Source organism: Rattus norvegicus, chromosome 7, assembly GCF_036323735.1.
Source record: "Rattus norvegicus strain BN/NHsdMcwi chromosome 7, GRCr8, whole genome shotgun sequence".
Lineage (NCBI taxonomy): Eukaryota > Metazoa > Chordata > Mammalia > Rodentia > Muridae > Rattus > Rattus norvegicus.
The window spans coordinates 53,713,129-53,728,522 of record NC_086025.1 but is presented as its reverse complement, the minus strand read 5'-3'; the positions used below and the strand labels follow the sequence as shown (position 1 = coordinate 53,728,522).

At 43.1% G+C, this 15,394-nt stretch overlaps 1 protein-coding gene across 3 annotated transcripts in view; it reads right to left on the bottom strand.

Moving 5' to 3' along the window:
• Ptprr (protein tyrosine phosphatase, receptor type, R) overlaps positions 1–15,394 on the bottom strand; it is a 267,022-nt gene that overhangs the window by 87,110 nt on the left and 164,518 nt on the right. For all 3 annotated transcript variants that reach the window (XM_063264355.1, NM_053594.2, NM_001113390.1), the window contains one exon: positions 1,249–1,517. In XM_063264355.1, coding sequence (XP_063120425.1) covers positions 1,249–1,517 — 269 coding nt within the window. The remainder of the gene's footprint in view (positions 1–1,248; positions 1,518–15,394) is intronic.

The window sequence follows — 15,394 nt, the reverse complement described above, 5'->3', positions numbered from 1 at the left end:
AAAAAAATTTAGATCTTTTTGAGGTAGACTCTTATCCAGTAGCTCAGGCTGACCCGGAACTTACTATATAGTCCCCAAATTTACAGTAATCCTCTTGTCTCTGCCCCTTGAGAACTGGGATTATGGGTGTAAGCCATTGCATCTGGCAGAAGTGCAAAGAACTAAATGACACAGTTTGTATTTTGACATATTGAAAGCTCTAAGCTGTACTTTTCTGAAGACACACACACACACACACACACACAGAAAGAGAGAGAGAGAGAGAGAGAGAGAGAGAGAGAGAGAGAGAGAGAGAGAGAGAGGTAACTGTTTCCATAAACATGGTGCTAAGTTACTGGAGAGGAAGGTAAAATGAACATGTGCAAACCGAAACCCCAAGACAACAAAATGGAGACCTAGGAAGGTACAGTTCCTTTTAGGCTTTCTTCGTTCTCACACCTCCTGGTGTGCCATGCTGGATACAACATTACTGTATTTAAAATAAAAATCAAATTTGTTGGGGGTGTCCGGAAATACATCTCATTGACAGATCACTATAACATGCATGGGGTACTGTGTTCAATTCCCCGCACCACCAGGAAATAACAGAATTATTTAAGTGTGGGAAAAAGTTTAATTAATATTTGGGGGAGGAAAAGAAAACAACCCTTCATTATGTATTTTATATAATCTAGCTTCCCCACCCCCTACAGGACTTGCTTTAAATGGAAACACATCATGGGGATAAATTTGTCTGAAAGATAGATAAGGGGAACAAAAATATAGATCTGGATATGTAATTCTCGCTGTGGTTAAAGGAAAGCAGAAAGGACACGTTAGATGAGTTAATTTGTGGCACGGATCCCTCCGACATGGTGTCAAGCAGCCTGAGGCTGGGAATCTGTAGGAAGCACTTGCCTTTATTAGCAGCTCTTGTACCGCGTTTGAAGGTAATTAAATGAGATGATGACTCTATGCTTGGCTCCTGGGCCTTGATAACAGAAGGTGGTAGAAACCAACCCAGAGATCAGATGGATTTTGAGTCTACACAGCCGCACAGAAAAGGACGGCCCTAAGCTTGTCCCAAGCACACTGAGACTCAGTAGGGTGACGATAAACCTGCTCCCCGAGGCCTGCCTGCCTCGTGGCGAATGATTCTACCCCATGGTCAGTAGCTTCCTGCTTCACCCTTTGTAGCTGGAGGAAACTTTTCAGAAACAGAGCAAAAGAAAAACAGTATTTCAATGGGATCTCCGTGAAGGCTCTTACCGCTCCTGGAGTCCTATGGGCTTCATCCTGAAGGGAGAAGGGCAGACAGAAGTGGAGGCGGTGTTTCGAATCTCAGGAGTGCATTGGCCTTGAGGGTCCACAACAACATTCAGCACCTTTGGCGCCTGGTCGGGCTGGACCATGCTGTGGGCTGCCTTGGCCTCCGATTGTGCTTGCTGGAGTGCAATGGGCGATAGGTGGATCTCCTGGTTTTTCTCTTTATCTTGTCGTAAGGAAAGCTGAAGCCTTTCTTTTAACCTATAAATGATCTAAGAAAGGAGACAAAAGGGCTTCTGTGAGATTTTTTTGTGTCCTGGACAACACACAGAATCTGATCTCTCCCCCACCTGAGAAGACACATCAAAACGAACATTAGCGGTAAGGCAGTCCCGGCCTCTAATGTAAGTCCTTGGGTTTTGTGGTATTGAGGTCATTGTCCTGCAGAGGATATGCTGGGTACATAGGTAAGGGCAAGCTAACAAACACAGCCAATCACAGCACAATCAGTCATCATCCCAGAAGAGCACCAACTGCACTAAGGGTGGGCATAGGCTGGAGGTGGGGATGGTGCAGAGACCAACTGCCTTTGACTGGCATTTCCAGTTAGGTTGGACACTTGTCTTGAAAGTCTGTGTACACGAATACGTTCCTTGAGGATAGATCCAAAGGGAAATTCAGCCATCATTCTACAAAGATGCCGGATGACAGTTTGATCATAGGAGCGTCTTGAAATGGGAAGAGCTATAAAACATGGGCCTATGATCTTTACAAAGAGAGAACTGCATCCATTTATAGCAAGAAAGAAAGACTTATAAAATATTAATGCAAGAATAGTTACTCTATTAGCAATCCTCTCTTATCTTGGTAAATAAGTCATTAGTCATACATCAACCTGTGAATCTGTGAAATACTAGGCAAAGCAGCAATGCAGGGCACTCATCAAAGACAAAGCTAAAAGCATCTTTCATGTTTTATGGGTGTGGGTGTTCTGCCCGGATGTGTGTCTGTGTGCCACGTATATGGCCGGTGCCGGAGGAGGCCAGACAAGTGTGCTGGAGTCCTTGGAGCTAGAGGTACAGATGGTCGTGACTGCTACGTGCATGCCAAGAATCGAACCCAGGTCTTCTGGAAGAGCACTTAGTACTTTTCTCCACTGAGCCATCTCTCCAACACAATTGCTTTTAAGCTTTTATAAGAATGAGACTGGTGGGACATCAATAGGCTCACAGAGCATCACGTGTCTATACAGTATCTTCATATTGGTTGATCCCTCCCATTTTTTTCTGCTGTGACCTCGTGACCCCCAATATTCTCCCTCTACTTTTGTTCTATTGCATTTCCCATTTCCATTTCTACAGCCTCCCCGCCTTCCCCTCTAGAATCATAAGCATTTTTCTTGTTTATTTGCTACTCACATTTACTTGATGCTGGCTCCACAGTTCTAATTCCTACAAAAGCCAGACGTCCTAGTGCTTTTACAAGTGTGTTGTCAGGGTGCAACTTGATGAGCTAATGCATGTGGACAGAGAGGTGACAAGTCACTGTCTGCAATTATAAAGGGGAGCAGCAGCAGCAGCCAGGACTCCTGGAGACACTGACTTCCCAGTTTAGTTTCTAGGATCTATCAGCTGAGCAGACATGAGTTTAGGAGGACGATTTCCTGGTTCTCTCTAGCCAACTTCCCTCTAGCTAGTCAGGAACTACATTATATCTTCTACGCGTTCTTCAAAGTTCTTCTAAATTCTACGTATTTCTGCTCTACTTAAAATCCTCTGGAAAATTTAATCTCTCTCTCTCTCTCTCTCTCTCTCTCTCTCTCTCTCTCTCTCTCTCTCTCTCCTTCTCTCCGCATGTATGTGCCTATATGAATTAACTCATCTGAAGGTAGGAAATAAATACTTTTGAAATTTTGTTTTAGGGTATTAAAAATACTTCCCAAGCATTCACACACTCACAGAATAAGACTGAAGGAGAGTCTGTTTAATGAAATATGTTTATAAAAAAAGTCAGGATGAAATGAAATCTAAAATGAACTATCAGAGAGAGAGAGAGAGAGAGAGATCTCCTTGAATATGATTATATTTTGTTGTATACATGTATAACATTCTTAAGACATTAAAAAGAGAAATAAAATGCCCCTCTAACTGAGTGAGCAGAATACTTCTCGGCAAGCTCCACATCTTTGCAAGTGATTAGGAATAGAATCCACAGTGCAGACAGTCTCCTTAGTGGTGCACAGGACAAAATCAGAGTCTGCCTGTGATGCTGAACAGAGGAAATAGACAAAACTGGCGGGGGAGATAGCTTGGTGGTTAGAGCACTCGCTGCTCTTGCAGAGGACCTAGGTTTGATTCCCAGCACCGATATGGTGACTAACAACTGCCTACAAGTCCAGCTCCATAGACTCTGTCGCCCTCTTCTGGCCTCAGCAGGATCCTGCATGCACGGAGGTCACATAAACTCAATGCAGGCACGGATATACTTAAGACTAGTAGTAGATCAGTCTTTAAATCCAGAGTTAGATGAGAATAAGGGAGAGGTTTCAAAACCCTCAGTTTTAAGGATATGCTTGTGTATATTGAAAGGCAGTCTCCTTACAGAAAGAGGAAACCGTGGGCATGTCAGGAATAACTAGTAGATTTTTATTTTCCCCCAGAACAATGATTTTGTGCTCCCAGCCTTAGCACATGTGAGGCAGATGTTGTAGGATTCAAGGCCAACCTGGGTTATACTGCCTCAAAATCCAAACAGGCAAACAGACAGACAAACAGGCCACCTAGTTCAGTGGGTTTAGGACATTTCCACAACACAGCTGTCGATGATTAGAGTTGGGCTTCTTCTCTGGACAATGATTACGTTCAGATATGTGTACTGTGCTTTCTTGGAGCTACAGACTAGAGAAGGATGCTGCAGGGGAGTGCCTTTATTGTGCGTGCAATGCCTTTATCTTTACTTTTCTGCTTATTTGCAGTTTCCATATACCTTGCCACCGTTCTGCAGAAACAAAAGCCACGGTAGGGCAACACCAACTGACGGCACATATACTTATGCTAAACACAGAACTAGTAAAAGATGACCCGATATTATTTGAAGTGTTATATCATTTTAACTTGCAAATAAGGCAAGAATGAAGAAATAAATGCATCTCTACTCCTAGGATCCACTTCAGACAAGGAGCCACGTGTTTGTTTTACAATTTAAGTTCTCCACATAGGACTGTAACGTGTATGTTCGGGCGTTTGCTTACTTGTTTATGCTTTCACTTTGGGAACATGTTCTCCTGTTGAAACAAGAGCCAGGTACAGTAGCTCTCAACTGTTCCTGACGTGTCACTTTATGATTACATTAGTGTAATCAAGATCTGGTCTAAAGTCCTTCTCTGCTGCAGACAGCCCGATGGGAGAAACATTGCCACATGTTTGATATCGCAATCTATTCATCTCTGGCTTTTAACCCGTCTCAGGGTAGTTTGCAAGTGAGCTGAGTTCTACAGCACTAATTAGGGGAAAAAAATCAGAATCTGGAGAATGCTTAATGTAAATGTGGCCCTTAAAGGTACTCAAAACCCTGGGCCAATTGGTAAGAGGTGTAGAGGAAGGTGAAGTTGCTCTGTGGCACTCAGGCCGTTTTTATAGATTTTAGTTACAAAGCAGTGGTTTTCATCCCTGGTAGGAATTTTGTCCTACAGAGGGTATTTGATGATGTCTAGAGAAACTTTGGGGGAAGATAATGGGCCAGGGCCAGGCTAGGTTGCTGCCAAATGCTCAGCAGGAAAGGCCACCCCATCAGAACGGTCAGTCCTGACGATGCTGTGGGTAGCCCGAGAGTAAGGACTCTGAGACTCACCTGGTATAATGTCTCTGTCTCCCAGTGACGCTGAGGCAGTTAAGTCACGTTTGGAACACTGGCTATAAAGTTTGGAATCCAGGTCTCCTAAATCCCAGACATGGGATCATTCACATGCACACATTCTCCTTCCTGACCCAGAGCTTCTGGAAATGTGTGCCAGAGACTTCTCTGCACAGTTTGAATCCGCACACATACAACATCTGTATATGTCTGTTTGCTATGAAATTCACTTTGTTTAAAAAGAAGACTCATTCTTAAACCCTAGCAGAAGAGCGAAAAACTAAGACTCTCTCTCTCTCTCTCTCTCTCTCTCTCTCTCTCTCTCTCTCTCTCTCTCTCTCTCCTCTTTTTCTCTCTGAGCTTGTGTTGGAGCTTTGGGATGCATTAGAATAATCTGATCATTTGAGGGAGGAAAAGAGAAGGCAATGTGGAGTAAGAGGAGCTAAAAGCTGAATTACAGTATGGGGGATAGAAAATGGCAGCAGTGAGACCCAAGGAAGGCAGAAATGAGAGGAAGGTAAACAAAGCCCCTTCAAACATTTTGCTGTTATATTTTTCCATTTTTAAAAGTCTCTCAGGTAACAGAAAACAGTGTGTTTGGAACAAGGGGCATTCTAATTTAAAAATGATAGCCCCAATAGGCTGTGTTCTGCATGGTGTTTTATAGTAAGTTATGAAGGAGTTTATTCTTATATATTTGGTTGTGAGCCTAGCCTTTAACGGCTGAGCCATCTCTCCAGCCCGAGTTTATTCTTTTAATGTCCTGAACATTCTTTTTTTTTTTTTTTTTTATTTTTTTTTATTAACTTGAGTATTTCTTATATACATTTCAAGTGTTATTCCCTTTCCCGGTTTCCGGGCAAACATCCCCCTCCCCCCTCCCCTTCCTTATGGGTGTTCCCCTCCCAACCCTCCCACCATTGCCGCCCTCCCCCCATAGACTAGTTCACTGGGGGTTCAGTCTTAGCAGGACCCAGGGCTTCCCCTTCCATTGGTGCTCTTACTAGGATATTCATTGCTACCTATGGGGTCAGAGTCCAGGGTCAGTCCATGTATAGTCTTTAGGTAGTGGCTTAGTCCCTGGAAGCTCTGGTTGCTTGGCATTGTTGTACTTTTGGGGTCTCGAGCCCCTTCAAGCTCTTCCAGTTCTTTCTCTGATTCCTTCAATAGGGGACCTATTCTCAGTTCAGTGGTTTGCTGCTGGCATTCGCCTCTGTATTTGCTGTATTCTGGCTGTGTCTCTCAGGAGCGATCTACATCCGGCTCCTGTCGGTCTGCACTTCTTTGCTTCATCCATCTAGTCCAATTGGGTGGCTGTATATGTATGGGCCAAATGTGGGACAGGCTCTGAATGGGTGTTCCTTCAGTCTCTGTTTTAATCTTTGCCTCTCCCTTCCCTGCCAAGGGTATTCTTTTTCCTCATTTAAAGAAGGAGTGAAGCATTCACATTTTGATCATCCGTCTTGAGTTTCGTTTGTTCTAGGGATCTAGGGTAATTCAAGCATTTGGGCTAATAGCCACTTATCAATGAGTGCATACCATGTATGTCTTTCTGTGATTGGGTTAGTTCACTCAGGATGATATTTTCCAGTTCCAACCATTTGCCTACGAATTTCATAAACTCGTTGTTTTTGATAGCTGAGTAGTATTCCATTGTGTAGATGTACCACATTTTCTGTATCCATTCCTCTGTTGAAGGGCATCTGGGTTCTTTCCATTTTCTGGCTATTATAAATAAGGCTGCGATGAACATAGTGGAGCACGTGTCTCTTTTATATGTTGAGGCATCTTTTGGGTATATGCCCAAGAGAGGTATAGCTGGATCCTCAGGCAGTTCAATGTCCAATTTTCTGAGGAACCTCCAGACTGATTTCCAGAATGGTTTTACCAGTCTGCAATCCCACCAACAATGGAGGAGTGTTCCTCTTTCTCCACAACCTCGCCAGCATCTGCTGTCACCTGAGTTTTTGATCTTAGCCATTCTCACTGGTGTGAGGTGAAATCTCAGGGTTGTTTTGATTTGCATTTCCCTTATGACTAAAGATGTTGAACATTTCTTTAGGTGTTTCTCAGCCATTCGGCATTCCTCAGCTGTGAATTCTTTGTTTAGCTCTGAACCCCATTTTTTAATAGGGTTATTTGTTTCCCTGCGGTCTAACTTCTTGAGTTCTTTGTATATTTTGGATATAAGGCCTCTATCTGTTGTAGGGTTGGTAAAGATCTTTTCCCAATCTGTTGGTTGCCGTTTTGTCCTAACCACAGTGTCCTTTGCCTTACAGAAGCTTTGCAGTTTTATGAGATCCCATTTGTCAATTCTTGATCTTAGAGCATAAGCCATTGGTGTTTTGTTCAGGAAATTTTTTCCAGTGCCCATGTGTTCCAGATGCTTCCCTAGTTTTTCTTCTATTAGTTTGAGTGTGTCTGGTTTGATGTGGAGGTCCTTGATCCACTTGGACTTAAGCTTTGTACAGGGTGATAAGCATGGATCGATCTGCATTCTTCTACATGTTGCCCTCCAGTTGAACCAGCACCATTTGCTGAAAATGCTATCTTTTTTCCATTGGATGGTTTTGGCTCCTTTGTCAAAAATCAAGTGACCATAGGTGTGTGGGTTCATTTCTGGGTCTTCAATTCTATTCCATTGGTCTATCTGTCTGTCTCTGTACCAATACCATGCAGTTTTTATCACTATTGCTCTGTAATACTGCTTGAGTTCAGGGATAGTGATTCCCCCTGAAGTCCTTTTATTGTTGAGGATAGCTTTAGCTATCCTGGGTTTTTTGTTATTCCAGATGAATTTGCAAATTGTTCTGTCTAACTCTTTGAAGAATTGGATTGGTATTTTGATGGGGATTGCATTGAATCTGTAGATTGCTTTTGGTAAAATGGCCATTTTTACTATATTAATCCTGCCAATCCATGAGCATGGGAGATCTTTCCATCTTCTGAGGTCTTCTTCCATTTCTTTCTTCAGTGTCTTGAAGTTCTTATTGTACAGATCTTTTACTTGCTTGGTTAAAGTCACACCGAGGTACTTTATATTATTTGGGTCTATTATGAAGGGTGTCGTTTCCCTAATTTCTTTCTCGGCTTGTTTCTCTTTTGTATAGAGGAAGGCAACTGATTTATTTGAGTTAATTTTATACCCAGCCACTTTGCTGAAGTTGTTTATCAGCTTTAGTAGTTCTCTGGTGGAACTTTTGGGATCACTTAAATATACTATCATATCATCTGCAAATAGTGATATTTTGACCTCTTCCTTTCCGATCTGTATCCCTTTGATCTCCTTTTGTTGTCTGATTGCTCTGGCTAGAACTTCAAGAACTATATTGAATAAGTAGGGAGAGAGTGGGCAGCCTTGTCTAGTCCCTGATTTTAGTGGGATTGCTTCAAGTTTCTCTCCATTTAGTTTAATGTTAGCAACTGGTTTGCTGTATATGGCTTTTACTATGTTTAGGTATGGGCCTTGAATTCCTATTCTTTCCAGGACTTTTATCATGAAGGGGTGTTGAATTTTGTCAAATGCTTTCTCAGCATCTAATGAAATGATCATGTGGTTCTGTTCTTTCAGTTTGTTTATATAATGGATCACGTTGATGGTTTTCCGTATATTAAACCATCCCTGCATGCCTGGGATGAAGCCTACTTGATCATGGTGGATGATTGTTTTGATGTGCTCTTGAATTCGGTTTGCCAGAATTTTATTGAGTATTTTTGCGTCGATATTCATAAGGGAAATTGGTCTGAAGTTCTCTTTCTTTGTTGTGTCTTTGTGTGGTTTAGGTATAAGAGTAATTGTAGATTCGTAGAAGGAATTCGGTAGGGCTCCATCTGTTTCAATTTTGTGGAATAGTTTGGATAATATTGGTATGAGGTCTTCTATGAAGGTTTGATAGAATTCTGCACTAAACCCATCTGGACCTGGGCTCTTTTTGGTTGGGAGACCTTTAATGACTGCTTCTATTTCCTTAGGAGTTATGGGGTTGTTTAACTGGTTTATCTGTTCCTGATTTAACTTTGATACCTGGTATCTGTCTAGGAAATTGTCCATTTCCTGAAGATTTTCAAATTTTGTTGAATATAGGTTTTTATAGTAAGATCTGATGATTTTTTGAATTTCCTCTGAATCTGTAGTTATGTCTCCCTTTTCATTTCTGATTTTGTTAATTTGGACGCACTCTCTGTGTCCTCTCGTTAGTCTGGCTAAGGGTTTATCTATCTTGTTGATTTTCTCAAAGAACCAACTTTTGGTCCTGTTGATTCTTTCTATGGTCCTTTTTGTTTCTACTTGGTTGATTTCAGCTCTGAGTTTGATTATTTCCTGCCTTCTATTCCTCCTGGGTGTATTTGCTTCTTTTTGTTCTAGAGCTTTTAGGTGTGCTGTCAAGCTGCTGACATATGCTCTTTCCTGTTTCTTTCTGCAGGCACTCAGCGCTATGAGTTTTCCTCTTAGCACAGCTTTCATTGTGTCCCATAAGTTTGAGTATGTTGTATCTTCATTTTCATTAAATTCTAAAAAGTTTTTAATTTCTTTCTTTATTTCTTCCTTGACCAGGTTATCATTGAGTAGAGCATTGTTCAATTTCCACGTATATGTGGGCGTTCTTCCCTTATTGTTATTGAAGACCAGTTTTAGGCCGTGGTGGTCCGATAGCACGCATGGGATTATTTCTATCTTTCTGTACCTGTTGAGGCCCGTTTTTTGACCAATTATATGGTCAATTTTGGAGAAAGTACCATGAGGAGCTGAGAAGAAGGTATATCCTTTTGCTTTAGGATAGAATGTTCTATAAATATCCGTTAAGTCCATTTGGCTCATGACTTCTCTTAGTCTGTCGACATCACTGTTTAATTTCTGTTTCCATGATCTGTCCATTGATGAGAGTGGGGTGTTGAAATCTCCCACTATTATTGTGTGAGGTGCAATGTGTGTTTTGAGCTTTAGTAAGGTTTCTTTTACGTATGTAGGTGCCCTTGTATTTGGGGCATAGATATTTAGGATTGAGAGTTCATCTTGGTGGATTTTTCCTTTGATGAATATGAAGTGTCCTTCCTTATCTTTTTTGATGACTTTTAGTTGGAAATTGATTTTATTTGATATTAGAATGGCTACTCCAGCTTGCTTCTTCTGACCATTTGCTTGGAAAGTTGTTTTCCAGCCTTTCACTCTGAGGTAGTGTCTGTCTTTGTCTCTGAGGTGTGTTTCCTGTAGGCAGCAGAATGCAGGGTCCTCGTTGCGTATCCAGTTTGTTAATCTATGTCTTTTTATTGGGGAGTTGAGGCCATTGATATTGAGAGATATTAAGGAATAGTGATTATTGTTTCCCTTTATATTCATATTTGGATGTGAGGTTATGTTTGTGTGCTTTCATTCTCTTTGTTTTGTTGCCAAGACGATTAGTTTCTTGCTTCTTCTAGGGTATAGCTTGCCTCCTTATGTTGGGCTTTACCATTTATTATCCTTTGTAGTGCTGGATTTGTAGAAAGATATTGTGTAAATTTGGTTTTGTCATGGAATATCTTGGTTTCTCCATCAATGTTAATTGAGAGTTTTGCTGGATACAGTAACCTGGGCTGGCATTTGTGTTCTCTTAGGGTCTGTATGACATCAGTCCAGGATCTTCTGGCCTTCATAGTTTCTGGCGAGAAGTCTGGTGTGATTCTGATAGGTCTCCCTTTATATGTTACTTGACCTTTTTCCCTTACTGCTTTTAATATTCTTTCTTTATTTTGTGCGTTTGGTGTTTTGACAATTATGTGACGGGAGGTGTTTCTTTTCTGGTCCAATCTATTTGGAGTTCTGTAGGCTTCTTGTATGCCTATGGGTATCTCTTTTTTTAGGTTAGGGAAGTTTTCTTCTATGATTTTGTTGAAGATATTTACTGGTCCTTTGAGCTGGGAGTCTTCACTCTCTTCTATACCTATTATCCTTAGGTTTGATCTTCTCATTGAGTCCTGGATTTCCTGTATGTTTTGGACCAGTAGCTTTTTCCGCTTTACATTATCTTTGACAGTTGAGTCAATGATTTCTATGGAATCTTCTGCTCCTGAGATTCTCTCTTCCATCTCTTGTATTCTGTTGGTGAAGCTTGTATCTACAGCTCCTTGCCTCTTCTTTTGGTTTTCTATATCCAGGGTTGTTTCCATGTGTTCTTTCTTGATTGCTTCTATTTCCATTTTTAATTCCTTCATCTGTTTGATTGTGTTTTCCTGGAATTCTTTCAGGGATTTTTGCCATTCCTCTCTGTAGGCCTCTACTTGTTTATTAATGATTTCCTGTGTTTCCCTAAGTGTGTTCATGTCTTTCTTGAAGTCCTCCAGCATCATGATCAAATATGATTTTGAAACTAGATCTTGCTTTTCTGGTGTGTTTGGATATTCCATGTTTGTTTTGGCGGGAGAATTGGGCTCCGATGATGGCATGCAGTCTTGGTTTCTGTTGCTTGGGTTCCTGCGCTTGCCTCTCGCCATCAGATTATCTCTAGTGTTACTTTGTTCTGCTGTTTCTGACAGTGGCTAGACTGTCCTATAAGCCTGTGTGTCAGGAGTGCTGTAGACCTGTTTTCCTCTCTTTCAGTCAGTTATGGGGACAGTGTGTTCTGCTTTCCGGCGTGTAGTTTTTCCTCTCTACAGGTCTTCAGCTGTTCCTGTGGGCCTGTGTCTTGAGTTCACCAGGCAGCTTTCTTGCAGCAGAAAATTTGGTCTTACCTGTGGTCCCGAGGCTCAGGTTCGCTCGTGGGGTGCTGCCCAGGGGCTCTCTGCAGCGGCAGCAACCAGGAAGACCTGTGCCGCCCCTTCCGGGAGCTTCAGTGCACCAGGGTTCCAGATGGTCTTTGGCTTTTTCCTCTGGCGTCCGAGATGTGTGTGCAGGGAGCAGTCTCTTCTGGTTTCCCAGGCTTGTCTGCCTCTCTGAAGGTTTAGCTCTCCCTGCCACGGGATTTGGGTGCAGAGAACTGTTTATCCGGTCTGTTTCTTTCAGGTTCCGGCGGTGTCTCAGGCGCAGAAGTCCTGCCGCTCCTGGGCCCTCCCCCACGGGAGCCCAGAGGCCTTATACAGTTTCCTCTTGGGCCAGGGATGTGGGCAGGGGTGAGCAGTGTTGGTGGTCTCTTCCGCTCTGCAGCCTCAGGAGTGCCCACCTGACCAGGCGGTTGGGTCTCTCTCTCACCGGGTCTGGGAGCAGAGAGCTGCTGCGGGCCGGGATCCGCGGGTGTGGGACTTCCGGTAAACACAGACCGTGCCTCCTAGAGAAATTCTGCTTCCGTGTCCCAAGCTCACCAGGCAGCTTTCTTGCAGCAGAAAATTAGGTCTTACCTGTGGTCCCGAGGCTCAGGTTCGCTCGTGGGGTGCTGCCCAGGGGCTCTCTGCAGCGGCAGCAACCAGGGAGACCTGTGGCGCCCCTTCCGGGAGCTTCAGTGCACCAGGGTTCCAGATGGTCTTTGGCTTTTTCCTCTGGCGTCCGAGATGTGTGTGCAGGGAGCAGTCTCTTCTGGTTTCCCAGGCTTGTCTGCCTCTCTGAAGGTTTAGCTCTCCCTCCCACGGGATTTGGGTGCAGAGAACTGTTTATCCGGTCTGTTTCTTTCAGGTTCCGGCGGTGTCTCTGTCCTGAACATTCTTAATCTATCCTGGAAATGAGTCTGGAGGTGTGGGTGTAGAACAATGACTATGTTCCAAGGAGCATGGAGATTTCCAGGAATGTTTGATGTGTAAAATCATGTCCAGCACAAGGTACTAAGGTGCAAATGGGTGTGTCCTTTGCACACAGTATGGCGTAGCAAATGCTTATCAGCTTGCCTGGGTGGAGTCCGTCTGATAAACACAGGCATATTTGTGTGTTTCTAGACCTATTGGTGGCTAGGACAGAAGTTCACAGAATGGCTGAGGGGAACAAAGGAAACCACACTTGACTCCCTTATGAGATGGAGCCAAGCAGAGTCATGGTAGCAAGCTTAGACCTCCGGCCCACGGTGACTTTGAAATCCAAGTCCTCCTATCCTTCCATTCCTCCACAGGAACCCACCACCCACTGTTTGCTATGGGACAAGTCACTCGTCTTTTCTGATCTCGGGTTGGCTCATCCGTAAAGATAGAAACTGAAACCATTATTTTGTGTCCTACAGTAAATTTAGGACCAGCGAGTATGCAATATACAGAAGAAGTGGATAATTATTTTACCACTCCGAATAAAGGGGTTGTAGAACACTTAATTCATAAAAGGAATAATTTGAGCTACAGGCGTGCTTGGGCGATGGCATCATAGTCAATCATATCAGCTAAGTATCTGGGTCCATCTCCCTTATTCATGTCGGGTTAGAACAAACATAGATCTCTGTGTTTACTTTTGGTGTGAGCTTCTTGCACGACGTTCAGAGTCTGACGGTCCAGCACAGCACTTCCTGCTTCAGGTACCAGAGTGTGACTAGAGAATCCTTTTACTTCATACCTGGATGACTCTTCTGTGGGTTCACTGTGCCAGCACGTTCACACGCCGGCAGCTGTTTGTGACGTCTTTGGTTGCTTTCCAGAAGCAATCCGGCCACTAGGTACATCTACGTACGTTTCATGAAGACTTGTACACATTTTGATAAACCTGTAAGTACATTGGGAGGTCTAACCTAGGTGATAAACGGTGTTCTTTCTGTTATGTACTCAAATTCAAGAGCTAATTCTCCTCAGTAAGATATTTCCTTTGTCAAAAAGCAGACTGAATGGAGTCGAAGTTGCCCACACACTTTTTCTTGGAAAATTCTATTTGTCTATGTGCCAGCAGTCCACCCACTCTGCGTTCACATTTGAGAAGTGCTAAATAAGTCACATGTTTGAAAATGCCATGCTTGTCTAATTTTATGTCTGGCAATAAATATCCCCCCTTTTTTGTATTTTTAAGGGAACTAAACAATATGCCATATTAAAAAAAACTTGCTAAGCTTTATGCTAATGTTGTGGAGCAGAGGTAGCCTTTCATGACAACAATTTACCTACATAATGCCATAATAAGATCATCTGATTTTTTTCGTTTCAATGCAATGTAAGAAGGCTGGACAAAAATAATGACACTTGATGCTCCATAAATATAATTAATGCCATAAGGATGATTCTGAATTATAGCTTTTTCTTTGCCATGGAGTCAACCGAAGTGCAGGGAAGAACTGAGCTGTGCATTTGAGAATTAGAAAGTGTGTCTCAGTCTGATTCAGCACAAAATACATCCTGTGTAACTAATACTAAGAGATCCGGCAAACAAATTAATTTAAGATAATTATCAGAAGCGTTTGGATTGAGGAAGATGAGTTGATCTTAGAGAATCATATTTGATGTGTCTCTAAATGTGAGCCATGGCAAATCATATCAGATAAATTTAGCTTCGCCTTAATCCTGTTAGCATATTATTTCTCCACGAATATCAATCCCTTCCTACTCACTGTCAGTTACTCTGCTCCTTTTACTTTATCATCATCATCATCATCATCATCATCATCATCATCATCATCTCATCTTTTTTTCACAGTTCAGTCATTATCCCCCTCCCAGTCTTCCCTCCGACACTTCCTTATCCCATTCTGCCTTTCCCGTCTCCAAGAGGATGTCCCCACTGTCCACAACCCCACAGACCTCCCCAGTCCCTGGGGCCTCAAGTTTCTCAAGGGTTAGGTGAGTCTTCTCCCACTGAGGCCAGACCGGGCAGTCCTCTGCTGTATATGTGTAGGGGGCCTTATCATAGCTGGTGAAGGCTGCCTGATTGGTGGCTCAGTATCTGGGAAATCTCGGGGGTCCAGGTTAGCTGAGACTGCTGGCCTTTTCTATGGGGTCACCCTCCTCCTCAGTTTCTTCCAGCCTTTTCCTACTTCAACCACAGGGTCCCTGGCTTCTGCCCATTGGTATCTGCATAAGCCACTTTCAGCTGCTTGTTGGGCCTCTCGGAGGGCAGCCATGCTATGCTCCTGTCTGTAAGCTCACCATAGCATCAGTAACAAATAGTGTCAGGCCTTGGAGCCTCCCCTTGAGATGGATCCCAAGTTGGGCCTGTCACTGGACCTCCTTTCTCTCAGTCTCTTCTCCGTTTTTGTCCCTGCTCTTCTTTCAGACAGGAACAATTCTAGGTCAGAGTTTTTGACCGTGGGATGATAACCCCATCCCTCACTTGATGCCATGTCTTTCTTTTGGAGTTGGACTCTACAAGTTCCCTCTCCCCACTGTTGGGCATTCATTTAAGGCCCCTCCCTTTGAGTCTTGAGAGTCTCTCATTTCCCAGGTCTCTGGTACTTTCTAGAGGGTACCCACACCTCCTATTGGGGGTGTC